General features: G+C 35.6%; 1 protein-coding gene across 21 annotated transcripts in view; it reads left to right on the top strand.

Moving 5' to 3' along the window:
* LOC147871072 (GATOR complex protein Iml1-like) overlaps positions 1–22,221 on the top strand; it is a 59,968-nt gene that overhangs the window by 5,783 nt on the left and 31,964 nt on the right. For 19 of the 21 annotated variants that reach the window (XM_087341323.1, XM_087341339.1, XM_087341338.1 and 16 more), the window contains 16 exons: positions 78–222; positions 1,083–1,253; positions 2,808–2,932; positions 3,964–4,151; positions 4,392–4,588; positions 4,850–4,917; positions 5,985–6,203; positions 7,305–7,546; positions 8,860–9,084; positions 9,729–9,902; positions 10,369–10,506; positions 14,398–14,452; positions 17,717–17,936; positions 18,241–18,461; positions 19,658–19,832; positions 20,727–20,930. In XM_087341323.1, the coding sequence (XP_087197449.1) occupies positions 4,139–4,151; positions 4,392–4,588; positions 4,850–4,917; positions 5,985–6,203; positions 7,305–7,546; positions 8,860–9,084; positions 9,729–9,902; positions 10,369–10,506; positions 14,398–14,452; positions 17,717–17,936; positions 18,241–18,461; positions 19,658–19,832; positions 20,727–20,930 (2,151 nt within the window). In that variant the 5' untranslated portion in view covers positions 78–222; positions 1,083–1,253; positions 2,808–2,932; positions 3,964–4,138. Of the gene's footprint in view, positions 1–77; positions 223–1,082; positions 1,272–2,807; positions 2,933–3,963; positions 4,152–4,391; positions 4,589–4,849; positions 4,918–5,984; positions 6,204–7,304; positions 7,547–8,859; positions 9,085–9,728; positions 9,903–10,368; positions 10,507–14,397; positions 14,453–17,716; positions 17,937–18,240; positions 18,462–19,657; positions 19,833–20,726; positions 20,931–22,221 lie in introns of all 21 variants that reach the window. The other 2 variants (XM_087341322.1, XM_087341325.1) reach the window with 2 other exon arrangements.

The raw sequence follows: 22,221 nt of genomic DNA, 5'->3' as shown, positions 1-22,221 counted from the left end.
TTTGATAAAACATTAAAGGTTTCTTGTAAAAACCCCTGTATGGAACATCATTAGCGTGTACTTTTCTGCTCTGCTAGCTGGTTGGGGTGGAGACTGTAGGAAAGGAAGGTGGACCCACCAAGTCGGAGGAATCTCCTACCGGTGAACCCCGGAAGGTCGGAATCCATGATAGCGGCATTCCATGGGCAACATTACGACCGTCTGCTCCTCAAACAAGTACAGGTATGCAAAAGTAATTCTGTAAACTGTCTTTAAAAGGTCGATTTTATGGGTGCCAGACTCGGTATCTCATTTCTATTGAAAGACATAGATTATGGGGTATGTGAGATGAAATAAATAATTCTGTGACATAAGAGTGGATATAAGTGTCCTGTTATTACCTTCAGGTTTTCCAGGCAAACTTTGTGTACATTTTTCATAACTTTTCTTGTCTTATCCTTGTTTAATTGTGTCTCTTTGCCCCCTCCCTCCACCCAATAGTAATAAAAAGAGAAATCATTTGTAAATGTATGAAAGGAATGTTAAAAGATTGATTTCTGGATCACTATAATTTCAGCAGTGGCTTGATTGACATTTCATTATAGCTGTTGGAAAAAAAATGTTACGCACTCGTCTGAATCAGAGGAATCTGGTTGGTGCCGAAATCGGTTAAACCCTCTGACATCCAGCTCTAACACTGGTGGAGTGCTGTTCAATTGTACGTGGAAGTAAATCCGCTAACTGTGAATTTTGTCTTGCGCACAAAAGTACAGAATGAAAATTACCGATTTCTTCTGATCCACTCAATTCTTTTGAACTGAAGTGAGCCATATCTTGAAGTGTCAGTATTTATTACATCCAACAACCAATCAGATTTCTATTCAGTCACTGCAACAGTACCAGTACCAGTTGAAAATAAATAATTCTGAATCTTTATTACGCAGTTTTCTGTTCTCAGTCGTCACTTTATCTCTCTTAGGTCAAGTTATTCGGGTTCTGAACTTCATTTTCAAACATTCCTAATTTGTTTTCTTTTCCAGAGTTGTATGATAAATTTTCACCAAAGTGTTCTGTAGTGCAGATTTGTATGTGCATTATTTCAGGATTAAATTTGGGAAAGTGGCAATGAAATGTCGAGACTGTAGAGCGTCGTCACCCGCAATGCAAAGAACAGGTGCCTCTGCCATGTGTGTCAGTGGATAATACCCCGACTCGTCGTGGAGGTGTGACGGGCACCATCGCTGATTACACTCCTCATGGTGCCATCCATCATTGTGCGTTGTGTCAATGAGGTTGAGCTTTGTGGTCTTAACAAAATTAGCTATTTTTAAGATACTTGACTTTGCAGTATCGTGAGCTGGGATAGCTCAGTCAGTACAGTGACTAGCTGCAGGCTGGGCGATCGGGGTTCGATCCCCGACGGGGACCGAGGATTTTTCCTCTAGTCTCTGCGTCCAGACCGGCTCTGGGGCGCACCTAGCCTCCTCTGCACGATTTTGAATGCTGAAATAAATTAGGATGTAATTTTAATCAGGCTGCATTGAAAAGGTGCATTACAGTTATGGTTGGAACTTACTAATATGATGTAGACTAAAAGGGTAATATTTTGATATAGTATGTAATACATTACAGCAATTTTACTAATCACGACACAAGGAGCATGTGAACTGCTTTGCTCTGAGAACTGTAACATAATTGGGCATTTTTGTTTAAGCAGAAGTTAAACAAATTCTGATGCTGATTTTGCATTTGCATTGTGAGGAAGAGAAGTTTTTAGTGTGAACTGCCTGTTTGGTGTTCCATACATTATTATAGGTTTTTTATTCCAATTTTTGTTAAACTAAGTTAAAAATCCAAGGCAAAGCATGTAGGTAAATGTGTAAGCCTGACTTAGTAACTTCTGAAGAGGTTATTGTATTTGTCTTGACAGACACAGTTTCATAACCAAATATCAAAGTGGAAAGTGTGAAATTGCAGTGATCCATATGTATAACAACATTTATTATTAAGTAAGTAAAGTGTAAGTTAGTTCAAGAGTTAGAATCACGTGTATATCGCAATGTTGTGACAACCTGTAGACTTGTAGGTAGATTGCAATTTTTAAGAGAAACACTGTCTCTATCTTCAGGGCTGACGTGGCCATGCTTGGATGTGGAGAGATTGATACGGGATCACAGGGCCCTTATACCTGTGACCGATTAACTAATATTTTCTCGAAGACAGTGGCACATTGAGTCGGTTAATCAGATGTGCCCTCAGAAGTTATATAGTGTCAAAAGACGTGTTACAACGATTGGGAATGATGCGTCCGGAGAGATTCTGACTCAAGCAGGCAAATATTGCACAGTAATGACTGCATATTTAATTCTAAAGACAGTTTCGAGTTTCCAAACACAATTATGGGCTCATTACTACATGTTTGGTTTATGTACTGCAATATCTTTATATATGATTCATGAGTAAGCTTAGAACAATTGTAAAGTTTGCTTTATGTCTTCTGGTTCTTAATTATCTCCATAGCAGTAGCTGAGATGACATAGTTGATTAGTAGTGTTTTAGTTGGGATATTAAAATTTATTATTAAGCAAACCAAATTCCACAACTAAATGTTTCGTATTAAACTAGTTGATTAGTGTTGAAGTAGTACATTCTCTTCATGAGTTATTGTTCTTTTTTCTCCTTCAACTTTTACATGTGAAACTGTTTCACTTTTAATTTCGTCAAGATTCATTTCAAGTTTCGGTGGATGTGCTGAGTGGCAACTTTCATGTGAACTGGTATCACGGTGTCACACGAAGACACGGCAGACCAATTTGTCTGAATATCAGTGTTTCAGAAGATCAGTTGTGTTCGTGCTGGGGAAGCAGCTTTTTTGGAGTTGGAGATGTGAAGAACCAGACAGAATGAGGCACCTGGAGTGTTTGTGAATTGGATAAGGAAGTGCAGTATTCAGGTATGCTAGAGCGTAGAGTTTATTTACATTCCATAGATCCTTCTTAGGACTAAACCAAATGATGTAGAACATGTCATTTAATAAAATACAGTGAAACCTCTATCCATCGTTCCCGGAACTATCGTTTTCCCGGATGCATCGTCTGTTTTGTTCGGTCCCGAATACATCCCATATAAAATAATGTTACATTTTCCCGCTTCTATCGTTCCTCGAACTATCGTTTTATCGCATCGATCGTTCAAAAATCTTAGTTCCGGCCCGCAATGATCGTTTCTGAGAAATTATAACGAAATTTACGCGATATTTTTAGAATTTAATTCCGAAAGACGCACAATGTTTTTGGAATACACAGTAGCGGTAACCTGTTATGTCGCCCAACCAGCACAGATTCTTTTGGAATGAGGGGTGCTCATTGTCAGAAATTTTACGAGTTAAATTAGGGTGCACTCATATTTCGTTCCAGGGATGCCAGATGGCATGTGCAGTGTGAATTTCTTCACAAATGCTTTTATTACAAGTACAAAGGAAAGGCGGGCGACACTTTTCATTCTTCTGGTTCATCTCGTTTCCAGCGGTTCAGTGTCTCTTCTACAGCTACGTTTCGTTGTGTTCGGCAGTAATAGTACTTCCATTCTGCTGTTATTGTCCGCGAAGGGGGTGGGAGTGGTGAGGAAGACGACGAATGCGAGCCCGAAGCTGTGCCGAGTTTTGCCGAAGCATTGGCAAAAGTGAAGTCGTTCTTTTATGCGCATAATATTACTGAACGTGACGAGGAAAACATTTTGAACGTGGAAAGTGCTCGGTTTGGTCTAAAACGTAAAGTTTCGACAAACCAGTTGTCCATTAAAGACTTTTTTGGTAAAAAGAAGTAACTTTGAAAGAGAAACATTGTTTTTTTTTAAATGTTTAATGCTTTCCCGCATTCATCGTTTTTATTTCCCACCCCCGCCGAAAACAATGCATCGAGGTTTCACTGTATTAATTTCAGTTTCATCTAAACACAAGTAATTGCACATTCTTGACATTTCCAGAGTTGCAGTTCAGAATGAGAGGTATGACGACTGGACAAACACATTGGTACAGTTACGCCGACTTTTCACTGATTATCAGAAGATAGTGCTTGAATATCACAAAAGACCTGGGGTTCAGATTCCAAAAGCTGTCAACTCTACAGCGGCACAAGGAAATTTTCTTGAAGTCTTGAACATGTCTCTCAATGGTTGGTATTTGCTATTTTAACTGAATTATGAAAACCTATTTTTTACTATTTTAATATTTTCAGTAACAAAAAACAGCTGGATGGACAAACACACACCCACATCTTTCCCATTATGCAGTTTGTGCATAGAACATATAAGCCACCATAACTAAATGGATTCTGATGAACTCTGACATTGTCATGCTATTTTACCTCTATAATGAATCTGAATTGTATGTACAAATTTATTTATGTACACAGTTTTTGAAAAACACTACTTAGATCGCAGTTTTGATCGAACTGGACAGTTGTCAGTAGTAATAACACCAGGAGTTGGAGTATTTGAAGTGGACCGGGAGTTAACTAATGTCACAGAGCAGCGCATCATTGATAACGGTGTTGGAAGTGACCTTGTGTGTGTTGGAGAGCAGCCACTTCATGCTGTCCCACTTCTGAAAGTATGTTGACTGAAAAGTGTATTGTATATATTATTAATGCAGTGTAGAAAATTATTTTAACTTCAGGCCAGTTTAGCTTGTTCTGAATTAACCATAGGCTATAGAGCCTCACTAAAATATTGTCAGTGATATTCTCAAACACTGTTGAGATTCTTTCTGCTATAAGTTTTGTCCTAGATGTTGTTCCTTTGAATATTGTTTATATACAGATATCAGTTGAAGACAGTGTTTTAATTACTGTTTTGTTTATTTGTTTCACAGTTCCATAATAAAGATACCTCCTTCAGTGCAGCAGATGACTATAGTATGCCTCATTGGATCAATTTAAGGTTGTTGAAAAATAGTAACACAAGTTTTTCTTTGTAAATAGTTTTTTAGTTCTAAGCAGCAGCATCATCGGCTTAAAGTTATGTACCTTTAGGGCCATTCTGTCCTAAACAGTATTATGTGATTAATATTGAGATATAAAAACCAGAATGACCAACTAGTGAGTAATTGTTTGACTGTGCGTAATATGGAGTGATTTGGTGGTCGGTTACATTGGCTATAAGCATTGGGAAGTGAAACTTGTATATTGGTTTGTACTTAACCTCTTAGGTCAGGCATTTATTCACAGACTAGCCTTTAGAGATCGAAGAATGTGACGTTGCCAATACATGATCAGAAAGAGCATTTCTTCCACACCAGATCAACTACAAACATCATATATCAGTCGTTATTGTTTCCATAATTATGGGCTTTTGAAATTAGGCTTAACAGCAGACCGGGAATTTAAATGCCAGGGCGTCACAAGACGTCCAACCACGGTGAAGGGTTAAGTATTTATTGCATTGTTTACTGGCACCCTATTCAGAGGTGGTTTAATCATACCTTCTCTCCTATATAATGATCATAATTAGTTTGCAGAAGAAGTATTTAAATTTGTACCATACGAACATTTAAAACATGGAGGACCGAGCAGGTGTGTGTAATGATGATTCTGTAGCCTTGTGTTTGCGAGAAACCCAGTTTGAATCTTGCCATGTTATCAGCTGATCTGGTTGAGCTTTTTTCTGTTTCTCCTTATTCACTGATTGACTATCTGGTTAATTAATACCTTCAGATGGGCCATAAATGCTTCCTACTTAAACTTAAGACAGGTTTCCATCTTATTTGTTGGTATGTAGTTGAAACAACATTCTTTATAACTTAAGAATTATTCAGAAACAGAAAATAATTTTTGGTTTAAATTTGAACTGCAAGCTGCACTGCAGAAGCAGAAAATAAAGATTTGAAATGTGAAATGGACTTTGTAAATGTCCTATACAAATGTGCACTACAGTGAAGTTTGAAAATAAAATGGTAGTGACTTCAGATTTTTAGTATATAATAATAACAACTTTTTATCTGATTACAGCTTCTATTCGACAAACAAAAAAGTGGCATATTCTACCTTTATTCCAAGAATCAAACTGCCACCAAAGAGAACAAAACCATCACCTGCATCTAATGGTTGCCCTTTGCAAGCATCAAAATCAAAATTGATCCAAGAAGATGAGTGTATGCCTAATTCACTCTTTGATTATGATGCTTATGATGCTCAAGTGTTCCAGTTGCCTCCCATCCATACAACGAGGTAATTAAGATTTTTTATCATAAGAAATCTTTAATGATCAAGTAAAAATTTAGTTTACTTGTCAAAATAAGAAATTGTGCCAACTTTTGCTGGCAGAACCTCTTTAAAAGTAGCCACTTTTGAGATGAAGAAAGGGGATAATATTAAATGAATGTCATTAAGAAAATTGGAAGGATTTGGAGTAAATATAATTGTGGATTGTAATGTAATGTATGGTGCACAGAAGATAGACTACATTTATTATGTAGTTTAGTTTTAAGACCTTAGCAAATGTAGGAAGAAGTAATATCAATCATAAGGGAAATGGTTTGTGATTTTGTGGGCTGAACTTGTCTTTTTCAGGATAAAGTCCAGTGGTGAGTTCCATGAAAGACAGGAAATGTTTAGGCTAGCAGGGTTTCTTGAAAAGAACTATGCTTGTACTCTGAAGAAATTTAGGAATTATGAGTCCTGCCACATTTCTTTATACAAGGAATCACTGATTTTAAGAGATGGTATAACCTTAGAAAGATTTGGTTTTAAACCCTTTCTATTTGGCAGAGGTCTCATTTTGTAGTTATTATTACAAAAGAGTCTGGAAATTCTTTGGTAGCCTGCTAGGCAAAAATGGGCCAGAGGAAAACTTTTCCATCCATCCAATGGCACTGCAGCCCGAGTCTGAGCCTTGGTCTCCTCCCAGGTAGGAGGTTTCCTAGTCTTTGAAGTGTGCGTTTGTGAGTAGTGAGTGACCAGCCTATTGACACTGCACAATTTCCACTCATTCCGGATTTGTCTGCTAGAGCCATCTAGTAGAGAATCAGGGGAGACGTGTGAGAAATGGCCAATGAATTTTGCTTATGAAACATCTCGTTCATGCTCGTAAGTTTCTTTTACATGCCATAAATCTACAACATGGGACCACCACTTTACTTTCCCCTCCAAAATAAGTAGTGCTACGGATTTTAATCACTCTTAAAAATTCATCATCCTCGGCCAGGTTTGAACCTGCGTACTTTGGGTACAGTGGTGAGTACACTAACCACTAGTCCACTGAGGGTGACAGAGCAAAACTTAACTCCTTTTAATTTCTGTTATTGGGTAAAAGAAAGTATTGAATTGCAGGTTATCCCGTAGCTTGCAGCGTGTGAATAGTAGCCGACACAAGAAAACTAGTGTTTCAGTGTTGGATTCACAGAGTGGGAGTGGACAAAAATTTCTCAAGAGGAAAATGTCTGATCCAGACATTCACCATTCCCTAAGTGATGGCTCGACTGCTGGCACCTCTGCACCTCGCTCAGCAGCCATTTCTATTCCTCAGCATCATTCCAGTAACATCTCACCACATCAGTCTGTTTCAGTTGGATGTGAGTACTCCTATAAAATCCCTCTGACTATGGTTACCATCTGGTACTGAAGATGCCGTTTTATGAAAGTTGTAAAATAAAGTTTAATGTTAGGCATTGTTAAAATATTGTAGACTTACTTTTCATTGGCCTAGTTGTCTTTCTACAAGTAAGATTAATAATAAGCATTTGTGATACCTTTTTATATTTTTCTCTCATTACAGTAAGATAATTTAGTCACTTTGATTAACAACAATTATAATCTTGTGCTATCCCATCGATATATATATATTTATTTCAGTATTGGCATAATCCTCAGTATTTCTTGTTATACTTGAATTTTTGTAAAAGTAAGTTCTGTTAGCTTTTTTGAAGCTTGATAAATGAAGAAAATTAGTCAGCTTCTAACCATGAAAATCTTCCTCCTTAAAAACAAAATTTTACATGGAATTCAGAATAAAAGTTTTGCTTTTTTAGAACTGATAACAAAGACAAAAACCATCAAATTGTTTCCCATGGGATTATTTAAATTATTACTAAAGATTGTTTTGACTGATCCTGAATATGTAGAATATTGTGCTTTAAAATTACATGTGAATCGATGTTGTATCAAAGGTCTTGCAACACCTAAAAGGTAAGTTGTTTGTAACAGATTTTTAAATTTTTGGTGAATGGATTATGTTGCATACATTCTTAAATTGTGTCTGCCTATTCTGATTTAGAGCTTAGATGTTTAAATATTTAAACACGTTTCTTTTACAGGTGGGTGGTTTTCCAAAGGTAGACAGACTTAAGGGGTAATTCGTTGTCCTTTCATTGTCCAAGAGTTAGGAGGCTCTTTGATAGTGCACAGAGTGTTAAGAGCAAGTAACTGTCCAGTATTAGTAACTTCATAAAATTGATCTGCTATGTCATATTCATAACGTTTAAGGGTATAATTTTCAATGTGGAGTTACATCTTTATTACATAATAATAATTGAGTTTATCAGTGTGCCATGTAGTCTGGTTCACTTGTACCATGCTACATGGTGCTACAACCCGGAAGACAGCCATTATCTTTATTACATCTTCTTATGTATTTGATAAGTTGGTTCCAGCACAAGGAATGAATATGTTGTTCTTTCAGTCTTTATATTTCTCAATGTTATAGATTCATATGTTTTTTGTATTATGTGAGAGACACCTTGTTATATATAATTTTTATATTACATTTTGAGTTACTTATTCTGTTTGATAAGTGAGTGCATGTCATCTAAAAGTCCTTAATGTGTAGGTTAGATATCCTTGTAAAGGTAGTTTTTGTCAGCATCAGTTTATACTCTTTTCTCCTTAGCTGTAAAGCATAGGGCATTTGGTGTCCAAACTGAAGCTCCAGAAGCAGAAATGTCCCCTCTGTATCGCCCAGTTGTTGGAAGTGCTGGATCTCCAAATAACCCGTTGCAGTCCCAGACCGATATTCTGCGGCCTGGGCGGGCTCTTATCAACCCTTTCGATCCATCTCATGTCACCATTAAGCTCACATCCAACAGGCGACGTTGGACTCATATCTTTCGCAAAGGTAACAATTATTGCTCAGTGTTCTCGATTGTTCTCTTTGTAGTAATGTGTGTGTGTGTGTGTCTGTAGGTAGCAAAATCAAACATGTATAGAATTTTCTTCGGGAAACTCATTAGTTGTGGGAACTTTGTAGAAAGGTGAATTGTACTGAAATGGATCTTTTAGTATTTTTCTGAATATATGTTTATGATATGCATGCTTTGCTAAGTGACTGCCAGAATATGTATTTGGATAATGCAGAGAATTTGTTTTAATACCTATTGAAGGAGCAGTGTTATTTATGTGTATGCATGATCTTATTTGTCAGTTCAATTATGACAAGGACCATTTGTGATCTACTTAACTTTTTTCATCTCAAAGATGTCTGTTACAACCTCAAACATCCACATCATTGGCATGGCATATTTGTAACTTGTGACACACAAGAGAGTGTGTTAGAAGTTTATAAGTATATTTATGACCAAAGATGGGCTTTATTTTGTACTGTTGTTGACAGAGCTGCGTACTTGGAGACACTTTGTATTATCACATCTCACATATTATGGTTATGTTTTTCTTGTATAGAGAGATATTTTAATTAGTATTTGCATCACATGTATTTGGGTGGTCAGAGATCCATTATATGGAGTATTCATTTTATTGTAGGACCTACTGGGGTGCTTATCCAACAGCATCACTACCAGGCTATTCCAGCTGTTTCAAACCCAGACCAACATGTATATGAGGCTGGATCTACATATAGTACATCTCCAGGCAATGAAAACTCTACCCCAGTTGGTTCACTACCAAGATCAGGCTCTCAGATTACATTTCATGACAGTAAGTATTACATGCCTTCTACGGCCTATAGCTGTCTAAATAGAAATACCAATTAATTCTCTTTACATTTGTCTGTGTATAATTTTTAATGACACTTTCAGCATCTCGGACTATGTAGTGTTGAATGATAGTGAATAATGAATAGGAAAGGACATGGAAGGAAGCAGCCTTGATCTAATTTGGGGTATTATCTTGGCATTTGCCTTGACAGATTGAATAAAGCTACAAAAACTTCAATCAGGATAGCCAGTCTCTGGGCCAAGATCTCTTTATACTGGAATATACACAGACATTGCCAAGTTGATATCTTAAATCAGGGTAGCAAATGGCTAAAGCTGAAATCTTTTTTTAATTTTGGTAGATTTCATATGAGACAGATTTTGCTATATTTAATTAACGAAGAATTATCTTGCAGGGTTTGTTATTACACTACAACAATGTCATGTTTTATTAACTTGTATTTCAGATTCCAAGAATCGATCCTCAGGGCGTCCAGGTGTTGTTCCATCAATATCTGGTGATAATATTATTCAAACTAATAAGAGTTTGACTTTACTCTGGGGAGCTACTGGTGAGCAAGAATGGACTCCTGCTCTCACTACAGGTGAGTTTAATAATAGAGCATATAATTTATACTACTGTATTTCAATTAGTATTTGTCATCACATTTTTTTCAAGTGCACATTCAAACAACTCTTCTAATTTTTTTATCTAGTGATCTAGATTTAATACTGACATGATTATACATGGGGACCTGATGGTCTAAGGATAATATATTGACTGTTTCCCAAATTATTTTATGGATCTAGTGGAGATTTTCTGAATGCCAACTCTGTCTCTTACCTCTGACATGGTTAAAATTACAATACATGCTGAGGTGTGAAATTTTGCTCAACTGGTACTGATGTAGCAGAAATGTATTCTTTCAACCTTGCATGGTCAGAAGAGGCTAGAAAATTAAAATAATATTCTAAAGATGGAATTTTTAAAAATTTTGTCATGTTTGGTATGTGTTCTTTGAACAAAGAGCAGAGGCTTGTTTGATTATCCCTGAAACTACTTAACAGTTTCTGTACTAAAGGATGTTAAACAAATAATTTGTATATGTGTTTGTCCAGTATAGTATCAGAAGCATACATTACATAAAATTCAAATGAATCCATAACTTCCCTCAAAAATAGCAGATCATAAATAAGTAGTACATTATGTATGTAACGTCTTATTATGCATTACATATTTTGCTTGAAAATACTTTTCCTCATATATGTATTTAAAAATACAAGGAACATAATGACTATACAGTGTAATATTTGTAATGTGAGTAGCTCTGCAACAATAAATTTCTATTTGCATTTAACAAACATCAAGGCCAATGTAGTATTCAGAATTGCAAAAAATGCATTTATCAAATATGTGTGCTGAAAATTAAAGTACACCATTGCACTTCTGTACATTATCAGTGTCATAATCCTTGAGGACATTCATGTAATGGTGTTGTTAAATTAATGTTGTGGTATGTGTTTCTGTTGGACATCACTACATTGACTTTCACATAAACGCAGGAAATTCACAAATTTTAGTCTGATACACTGCAGTACATTTGTGAGGTAATTTTTAAAGTACATAAAAGTGATTACTTTTATTATAATGTTCCCCCCTCCCCCTTACATGTCTTGTGTATAAGCATTCTTCACAAATGGAACATTGTAACTTGCATCATGGTGAGTATATAGTTTGGATTATACTAACAAATTTCATAATACACATATTTTAACTACTGTCAGAACATGCAGCTTTTATCTGCTATGTTATGAGAATATACAACTCAGTGCTGGTGTATTCACATTGCATTTTTGAATGAGTCCAAAAGCCACTGTAATGTTGGAAGTCATGTCATTCAAATTTCTAATTTTATTCAAGTGTTACAAGAAAATATTGGAAAGAACAGTGGTAAATTCATATACCATTTATTCTTGTTGTATCCCAATAATGTGTGATGTGATGTCAGATTAAACTAAAGTAGCCTTTATGTTTGATAGCATGATATTGATCATAATTTACTCTCTAATATGGTGTGCTAAAATGTATTTAACTTTCTTTGCTAAATTGTTTCCCTGTCTTTTTAACAACACTGTTCTCCTTTAAGAAAGAAAAATCTCTTGTGGCTTACCTTGTATGAGCTTGGATTGACTTTCAAAATGTTTCTTTTTGTGTGTGTCCATCCACATGTAATAACACCAGAGTAGATGAATAGAGTTTTATGAGATTTGATGTTTTGGTGTTTAGTAAAATTTATCCACTAACTAACCAACCAGATGGCTTACCGAACCCGAAGGTTCATCACCGAATTAACCAAAGCCCTCCACCAGACCCTGTCCTGGGCTAACAAAATCCAGTCTCCTTCAACTCTTATCTCCCATAGATCCCGCCTGAGATTATCCTCCCATCTACGTCTAGGTCTCCTCAGAGTTCTCTTCCCTTCAGGCTTCCCAAATAGTAGACCCAACCAACCAGATGGCTTACGGAACCCGAAGGTTCATCACCGAATTAACCAAAGCCCTCCACCGGACCCTGACCTGGGAAAACAAAATCCAGTCTCCTTCGACTCCTATCTCCCATAGATCCCGCCTGAGATTATCCTCCCATCTACGTCTAGGTCTCCCCAGCGGTCTCTTCCCCTCAGGCTTCCCAACCAATACCCGGTGCACACCTCTTGTCCCATCCATGCGTGCTACATGCCCTGCCCATCTCATTCTTCTTGACTTAATCACCCTGACAATATTGGGGGAGGAGTACAGATTTTTAAGCTGCTCATTATGCAGTTTTAAAATTTATCCACACACTGGTTAAATTGGATATTGTGTATTAATAATGGGCACTTTATTTGAAGACTTCTGTAAGTTTCTGTGCATTTAAGTAATTGGGTGGGACACCCTGTGTGGAGACTCTCCTATGAATCATGCAACTATGTGAGAATTCTTAGGGGTCCTTCCTTCATGGTGATGCCTTTACCAGTGTAGTTCACGTATTTACTGCAGGTTCCTTTGTATTGTATTGACTGCATGTTTATTTGAAGTTTGGCTGCCTTCTGGGATGCTGCACCTTATAGTCTTGGAGAAATTGACTTGACATTTCAGAGGTGCTTACTGCCCCTGTCATTGTGGTGATGAGTTATCATCCTTATCACCTTGATGTGGAAGCAGTGAACACCTCTGAAACACTGGTCAGTTTCTACCAGACTACAAGGTGCAGCATCCCTGATGACTGTCTTCTTCATACTTGTCGCCATGAGAACTTGAAATATCACCAGATTGCAGTGTTCATGTGCTTCAAGTAGTAAGTAATATGCTCTCAAATGAAATTTCTTTGGAGTCTTAATGCCTGCACTAGCTTAAATATTATCTTTGTAGCATGTTGGTCTTTCTGGAACTTGTCACTCTACAGATTTATAATTCTGTGCTGTCTGCTCTTATTCTATGTGCATTCTTCTTTTATTTCTTCCTGTATGCAGTAATCTCTTGAACTTATTATCTGACTTGAGTTTATCTTGTATGTCTATTATTTCCGTCCATGTATATTCAATAAGTTATCATACTTTTGCCCCTTACATTAATTTCTTGTGTCTTACCCTATACCCATGTCTTCCTAGGTTTGAACATTAGTTTGCATAATTTTTAATATGTGCTTTTGGACATTATTTTACCAGTGTCTGTGAATTGTACTTGTCTTTAATCCTGCAAAATCTCTCTTGTGATATAAACGTACTTGTTTTAAGTATTTCATTATTTACATTCATGTGAGTGTTCTATTGGTTTTAAAATTGATGTGTTTAAGTACTTATAATTCACTGTCATTCTCTTCAGTAAGAGACCTTACCTACCTTGAATGATGCTGGACCCTACTTGCTTTATTTCCAAATACTTGGCTTCCTCATTATATTAGATTTTTATTTTGTCCTCAGATTATTCATCTTTGTTCCACCTGTTTTTATTATCTTTTCTGAATCATTCTATTATTCGTTTTGGATCTACACTGTAAGTGACAGTAGTGTTTGACTTCATTTATAATAGTACAAAAATTTCATACATAGTGTGTCAGTCAGTTGTGAAATTAATTGATGATATATGATATATGATGTTTGAAAGAGTAATGCATTCTCTGCTAGTTAGTTTTTAATTTTTATCCAAAACATGTTTGTGTGCATGTTTCATATCTATATGGAGATCTTGTGGGAGGAGTATGGACTATTTAGAATGTGAAATATATCAGTGATACTTAACTTTTAATTGACTGGGTGTTGTGTAGCAGAAGATAATCATCAACTTGTCATAGCCTGTTGTGTTTATGTTATTTATATCCATATGTGCAGAAGGCATACATTATGTTAATTTTATGTTATTGTAATTATGTGCTAGCTTTTGAGGCTAATGAGTGTAATTTTTGTTTTCCTTTTCATGTCTGTCTGTGGGACGTGTGATCGTGTGCAATCAATCAGTCAGCAAAGTTATCATAGGTTTGGAAATGTATTTCAAAATCTGCTGTAGTAGGAGGTAGAGTAGATCAGCACCTTTCAAACTGTGGGTCACGATCCACCAGAGTAATATTCAAAACATGAAAAAGTTCTCATTAATTTATAAATTTTTTATCAGTGAAGTTGCTTGTTGTTTGGGTTTTAAACTACTCCTATCCACATATGAAGCTTGTTACTGTTAATCTTGAAACCTGCATACCGTGCAGTGTATTGATATATAAAATCATGCATTCAAACAAAACTGTTTACACTTGAAAAAACACTTAGTGCCAAACGCGTTTTGACCTCGATAGGTCATCATCAGTGGCAAACAGATTAATTCATATTAAATCAAACAATTCATAAAACAATGGTTTATTATAAAGCATAACAGGTTGCACTTTACAAAACCATTGAAGTTCACAGGCACAGACAACGCAGCCATGGCTAACCATAGACCAACAACGGAAATCAGGCCAGTGGACATAAAGCTAAGTACTCAATTTAGTGAGTACACCAACTCTTGTGCAATTAACATCCAGTGTGGTATTACATAAAATATAGTTTTGCTCGCTCTACTCCAAGTGGTCTAGAATAGTACATATTTCATTACATATTTTCTCTATGCTTTCAGTTGTATTGATTTGCAGCGTAATTGCTGAACAAAACTTTTATAAAGAGGTGTGCTGATTAAAGTTTTTGAAACCCAATTATTTATATATATTTTTTTTTTAAAAACACTCTTGGTTCTGTGATTATGAGAAGGATTGTCACATCCGTTCAGTAACAAGCATTCATTCTCTCACCTAAGTATCATAATAAGCAGCTTTAAAAGACAAGCATAAGTGAGTTGGTGTTCTATCCATATTGCTGGGCTGGCAATTGGCAAGGCTCCAGAAATATGCTTACCCATGCTATGTTGTCAACCGGTGGTGAGTACATATTTAGTTTTAATTTAAATGGATCGGAGTTAAATGGAAACCTACTTTTTGTCAGAGATTTTTTCTTGTTCCAAGAATATAGAGTAAACACAAATGTAAAATACAGGATTTGTTAGTCACACATGGGAAAGAAGTGTATAAAATATATTTATATGGCAGAAGTAAAAATGAAAGAAAATTAAGGAGAAACGAAAAAAAGAAATAAAACTGGAAACTTCACAATACACATTACACACATTATGGATTTTTTTCATGTATTTTGGATTATTAGTATATTATACAATATTTTATCTGAAGTAAGTGTATTCAACAGAAACCAGACAGTATTCAGGTCTTTTGGGATTCTGTTTTAAGAAGATTTTATATTTCTGGAGTCCTGACATCTGGTATGCATTATAAAATTAACACTTTAGTGGGAAGGTGTTCGTGACCCAGAAGGTTTGAAATATAAGCTGTCCTATAATATATATATTTTTTGCCTTCTGTTTTTAAATGCTTTTAATTCTTTGTGCATGATGCATATAAAAAATGGTACAGGGAAGAAGAATTCATGAATTGTGTTGTTGTTCAACTCAGATTTCTTCCTGAAGCAGTTGGCCTACATGCAGTCTGCTGCAGGAACAATTTTAGATCATGAAGAAGTGAGAGAGAGAGAGTGTGTGTGCATGTGCGCTCATGTGTGCACATACATGTTTGTGTATGTGTTTATCTACATGTTTAGTTATCTGAAATATAACAATGCATTTTTTTATCTTACAGGAAGAACTGATTTCTGTAGAGTATGTTCATGAGCCATTACAGTTTTCTCAATATTATTTGTGCTAATTGGAGAGAGAAGCAGCATGAATAATTTAAATTGTGAATAGTCCAGAATTATCTTGTTTATAAATAAAATAATTTCTTTATTAATAATTGGGAGTATACTGTGTGTGTTGGTAAGAGAAGGTGTGTGCATGTGTGTGCGCACGTGTGTGTGAGTGCATGTGAATAGCTATATATATGTATATAAAGTAGACACATTACTTAAGGAATCTCTGAGTGAAAATTAAGTTTAGTGAATGTAAAAATGATGACATTTTAAGTATAAGAAAGTGAATCAGAAACATGTTAACTTTTGTTGACATTTTTACATGCATATGTAAACATTTCCAGAAGTAGAGTATAAATCAGAATTTAATTTTCTTCCTTACATCTGCATTTCAAGGGTGCTTTTTACCTTCTGTTCTACTGAATAACCAGCAGGCATTTCTGGTGTCATGCATTTCAGAATTTCTTGTTAATTCTTGTGATAAGATATTGATTTATCTTACTACTGTATGTAAGCCGAAAGAAAATTAGGAAAATAACTATATTGTATACATGCCGTAAAATACTTTCATTTGCTAGGTGATGCCATCAGAACTGAGAGAACATAAATTAATAATTACACAGCACTTTGTTACATTAGTACAAATATTTTGCACCATTGCAGTTCCAACTGAGTACCTGAAAGACCTGTATTTTAATCTGAAATTGTAGAATGATAATTGTCATGTTCATAGCTTTGGGGACAACATATATATTCCATGTGGAATCTGTAGGTGTGTTTATGATCTCATGCCATGCCTAATTTCATATGCCCAGGGATTTCTACATTGTTTTGTATTTTACTAAAAAATTGCTAGAGCAAAAGTTGCATATTCATCAAAGATCTAGTACTCTACAAAATATTAGGGTATGCATTGAATGACACAAGTATTACCCCCATCTTGGAACTTAGCACAGTTGCTGCTCTAGTAGTTTTGATAATACAGAATTAAAAATTATGAATGTATAGAAACCTCTACTGGCATGACTAAAATCAGTGGAGACTGGATATTTGTTTCAAAAGTTTTTAGTGGGAGATAAATGCATGGATGTACATGTATATGTGAAACAGGAAACCTCGTTATTTTTCTAAATAAGTAATGTAAGGTGAAAGGATGTTCAAAATGTTGGTATATATACTGTGTTATGAAACATAATTTGTTCTTTGCCCTAAGTAATACATAACAACAGAGAAAACAAGTGTTATAAATTGTTTTTACATTGTCAAAATATCCAAGTTATTTGGTATTCTGCCCACATAAAATCTTTGAATCATTGTTACGTAGTATAAGAAGTGTTTTTAACTAAATGAAATCTTTGTTTTTAATAAGCATGTAGCTGTAACATTAAGCTAAAATGTTATTAATTTCAAACTAAATAACTGTTACTTATTATTCCCTCATTTATACATTTCATCATTCATTTAAAAGACTTTTTCATGAAAATTATACAGTTGCACTTATTTGAAGGCCAATTTAAGTTAATAATATCTATGAAGTGTGTTTTATTTTGTTTAGGTGTGGACTGTGGAAGTCCCTTACCATTCCAGCGTGTCTACCTATCACCACGGATTACTTTCCCGACAAGCGCAGCCTTCAGAATGACTATGTTGTGTCTGACTACAATCTTCTGCCTGATGATGTGAATGCAGATTTTGCTCAGCAGAGGGCAATCTACAAAAAGCCTTTAACCACTGCAGAAGTGTTTAAAGAATTGGTTTCACAGAGACTTGCTCAGGTTGGATATGACATGCTAATGAATTAATATAATGTTGTATACCATTAATATTTTAATAGTAGCTATGGCAAGTTATTATTGAAGACCTGGTGCTTAATAATTCTCAGTATGCTTTAATTTGGGAATGTTTACTGCTTTAATAAAGCATTTATATTTTTAAAACATTTTTTAAAGTTAGAAAACACAAGTTACAAAATAAATTATTTTTCTGTTAAATATAGGCAAAAGAATAAGTTGCGAGTGTTTGTATAGTAGGACATGTTATTTTGTTTATATCTTTATTTTTATATTGTTTACTTCTTAGGGGTTCCAGTTGATTGTGTTGTCTGAGCACAATCCGAAGAAACAGGCACAGACACCAGGCAGTAATTCCACCTCTGCCACAGCTGGTATTATAAGCTCACCTGTGATGTCTCGTCCTTGTGATATTGAACCAACTGAAGAATATTTTCTCAGCATTGGGCGAGTGTTCCACAAGATATCCCTCAGTGGATCATCTATTACTGTTAGAAGATACAGACCCAGGTATTTTTCTGTTTTATAATATACAGTATATTGTCAGTTTTGTTCTTTTGGGTTATGGCACTGTGTGAACTTATAGGTAGATACCAACATTTTGGAGAAGCATCCGTTCTCCATTTTTAGGGCACTGCAACCCAGAACAACATTGACAGTGTCACTGTGTGAACCTTAAATCTCATACAGTATGTTGGTTTGCCACATGCTTTGGAGTCAGTGCATGACTTAAATGTGAATGGAGAAGCTGTGTATCTTCTTTAATTTGCATATTTCAGCTCCCAAAACACCTGATAAGTTTTTAAGAATTTGGTGTTGGAAGTGTACACTTTTTGTTGCCAGGTAATCTGAGTTTTAGTTTATTTTTATTTTATAGGGGTTTGTTTTACGTAAATGTATGGATGGATGGATACATAGATAGTTGGAAAGAAACATTGATTGACTGTTTGGATTGATTAATAGGTAGAGGAAAACAAAATAAGTGGTTATAAAAATATACAAGGTACCTAGACTAAGGACACATTGTCCCTATATGTAAGCATTTTGGTATGAGGACATGGATGTAAAGCTTCACACATTCCAGATCACAGAACTAGTTGGAGGTGTTTGGCTTCATGCTTTGGCTGCTTTACCCTGGTGCCCATTAGATAGAAGGTGGGTTGACTTCAGAGCTGTTCTGCTTGCACCCAGTTGTGCAGCCTGTAGCCAGTCACCACACTGACTGAGCTGTGCTGGCACTTTGTAAAAGTACTTACAGTGATATCTGTGACCATTTGAAATGTATTTGAGACTTAACGAACAGGACTTTTGAGATACACAGGGAGAGAAGAAGAGATAATCTCTCCTAGAGAGGGGTTGATAGATTAACCGGTGATAGTGTATGAGAGAGGAACACATCCACATTTCTTACGATGATTTTAAAAATTAATTCATATTATGAATATTAACCATGTGTTAGGAAGTGACAATTGTCTAAATGTCTTGTATCTTGTACTTGGAAGAATGTGAGAGCGCCGACATTCGTAATTATGTGGCTAACATGGTTGTGAATTTTTATAGTTCTTTTTGGTACCCAATGAACAGTTCCACATCTTTGCCAGTTTGAAATTCATCCTATCATTTGATAAATAATACATAACTTATGCAGTTGGAAAACATTGTTAATAAACCAGTGATCAATCAACATAACATTTCTTTGCTTTCAGACATCCATACCCTCCTTTTAATATACATTATCGTTACCGGTTTCATGCCCCTCATCATGACAACTATGAAATATCATGGGTATCTTTCACAACAGAGAAATTAGAAAATTTTAATTGGAACTATCTGGATCACTACATTTGTACAAGAGGAGATACAGATTTTGCCCTTGCAGAGGTAAGGTGTTACGTTTGACTATATCATGACGTTACTGAAACTTACAGTGGGCCAAGATTTTACCATATTGCAATCTTTCATTGCACAATTCATGTCCTCATATGATTTACTTACCTTCATTTTCACTGTAAAGTAAAGTTCCTGTGGATGATGTGTGTGTGAAAGGAGTCAACACTGAAAAATGTAGTTTCCAGCATCCAGAAGGGATAGACAGGTATAAAATCTGAAGCACGTAGGAAAGCATTACATTTGGCATAGTTTAGTGAGAATTGTTCTTCGCTGTTGCTATAGGTCATGTGATCTATGGTGTGACGTTCCAGCCATGTGAACCAAGATATGAAGTACTGTAGTGCAGAAAGGAAAATTAAAGGTGTGGCATGACAATTGAGTTAAGCTTAAATGTGATAAAGAAATTGTCTTTTCTTAACTGTTAGGTCTATATACAGACTATAAAATTTATTGGAGAAAATGATTCTTTTATGTGGGTAGGTTATGTATACAATGACATTTTGCACAATAGACCATTTTCATAACTCCTCACATAAATCATACATCAGAGTTTTTGATTTAAGTTTTTTCATTCTGTAATATGTTAGTGATATGAGGAAATGCAATTATCTTGTTTTACATTATTCCATGTGAAGTTAACCTGGGAACTGGAGCCAGTATGTGAAATGATGAGTATAGTAAGATCCATCAGTATAAGATTACTTGAAATTCCATTCAGCCTGTGTAGAATTTCTTTATGCGCAAAGAGGCTACTCACAGTAGGCACATTTCTTCAACTTTGAACTTGAACTCATGCCAAACTGAAAAGGAATTAACAGAATTTTATTCAGTTTACAGTTCATAAATCTGTCTTATTTTACTAACAATATTCTCTTTATTTAAAAGGCCCAAAAGTACTGGCGCTTTCGTGTTTATCTTCTTCCACTGAATCATCAGGCTACAAAGAAGATATTAGAAGGTTCTGACCACTGTGATATTTACACACTTCCTTCCCTTGAGGATCAGGGTCATATGGTGGAAAACTTCTTACGATTTCTTGAGTCTTGGGTGAATAGAATTCGCCGTCCAAATACCTGCAAGAAACCAAGGGTAGGACCAACCACTTTTTCCATACTTCTTATGAGTATTTGTTTCGTCTTAAAGCATGGAGTAATTTCTATAATTTTTTATTTATTTATTTGAGAAGAGAATGAAAATGGCTGTCTTCTGGGTCATTATGCTGTATAGTCTGATAGAAGTTTAGTGACATTTCAGAGGTGCTGACTCCATCATCAGGGCATTGTCCCTGATGATGGAGTCAGCAAACATCTCTGAAATGTCACTGAATTTCTACCACAATATGCAGTGCCCAGAAGCCAGCCATCTTTACACTTGTTACTGTGAGACACTGAAATCTCACTTTGCAAGAGTTCCCCCCCCCCCCCCCCCCCCATGTTTATACATATGTTACAAATCTGTGTTTGGAATGGTATGCTGTAAATATAATATTTCTTTAATGCTACACAACTGAATGTGTAGTGATCTTATTTTACAGATAACATAAGTTTGATTTTGTAAATATGTAGTATATGGTTGCAAGTTTATTCTTTATATGTGCTGTAAGTTTAGTTTTGAGATGTAACTTGAGCTTTACTTTTAATTTGAAGTATGATTTCTTGTTTTGAATGTAGCATCATATGTCATATATTTTAAGATGCTAATTAAAACCGTGATCTGCATCTCTCTTTAATTTAAATTGCTTGTGTGCATTGCTTTATTGATCTTAAGAAGTTATGCTAGTTAATTAGAACTTGATGTGACACTTCTTTCTTTGTTAGTGAACATTACAGATACATTTTTATAATGCTTGTAACAATTTTAACACCCCTTTTTTGTCATGAATACCACTCAACCACAATTTCATGCATATTGTAGGAACACTTTTCCTGTGGGACTCCACTGGCTGTAGTGTAAGTGACCATAGTTATGGTCAAGTAATTAACACTCCTTTGTATTCTTGTTGTCCTGGGTGAGCTTGGGGGCTAGTTGTCCTGACAAAAGATGTTTGTAGTTTTCTTCAGTCATTCCCTCCAGGTAAATACTGGTGCAGTTCTTATTCTAACAGCAATCTCCTTTAACTGATATCTCCATTAATAAAATATTTCTGGGCTGTCAGCCATATCAGTTCATTAAAAATCAGCATTTCAGGGACTACCTCTGTCCCTATCAACAGGTTTTGCTGTAACAGTTCATCCAGACTGGCCCACATATATATTTGTCCAGCGCCTGTCTTTGAAGCTGAGTGTGAACTGGTGGGTGCTAATGGGCAGAGTCAAGTTCTTGCTTAGCTTAGCCTTGCTTCTGGATTGATTTGGTTCTGTATTGTTTCAGAATGTTAGAT

The sequence above is a fragment of the Zootermopsis nevadensis genome, unplaced genomic scaffold (genome assembly GCF_977971745.1).
Source record: "Zootermopsis nevadensis isolate Lab colony 2312 unplaced genomic scaffold, Znev_1.0 Znev_ptg000068l, whole genome shotgun sequence".
Classification (NCBI taxonomy): domain Eukaryota; kingdom Metazoa; phylum Arthropoda; class Insecta; order Blattodea; family Termopsidae; genus Zootermopsis; species Zootermopsis nevadensis.
This window is presented reverse-complemented; position numbering and strand designations above follow the sequence as displayed.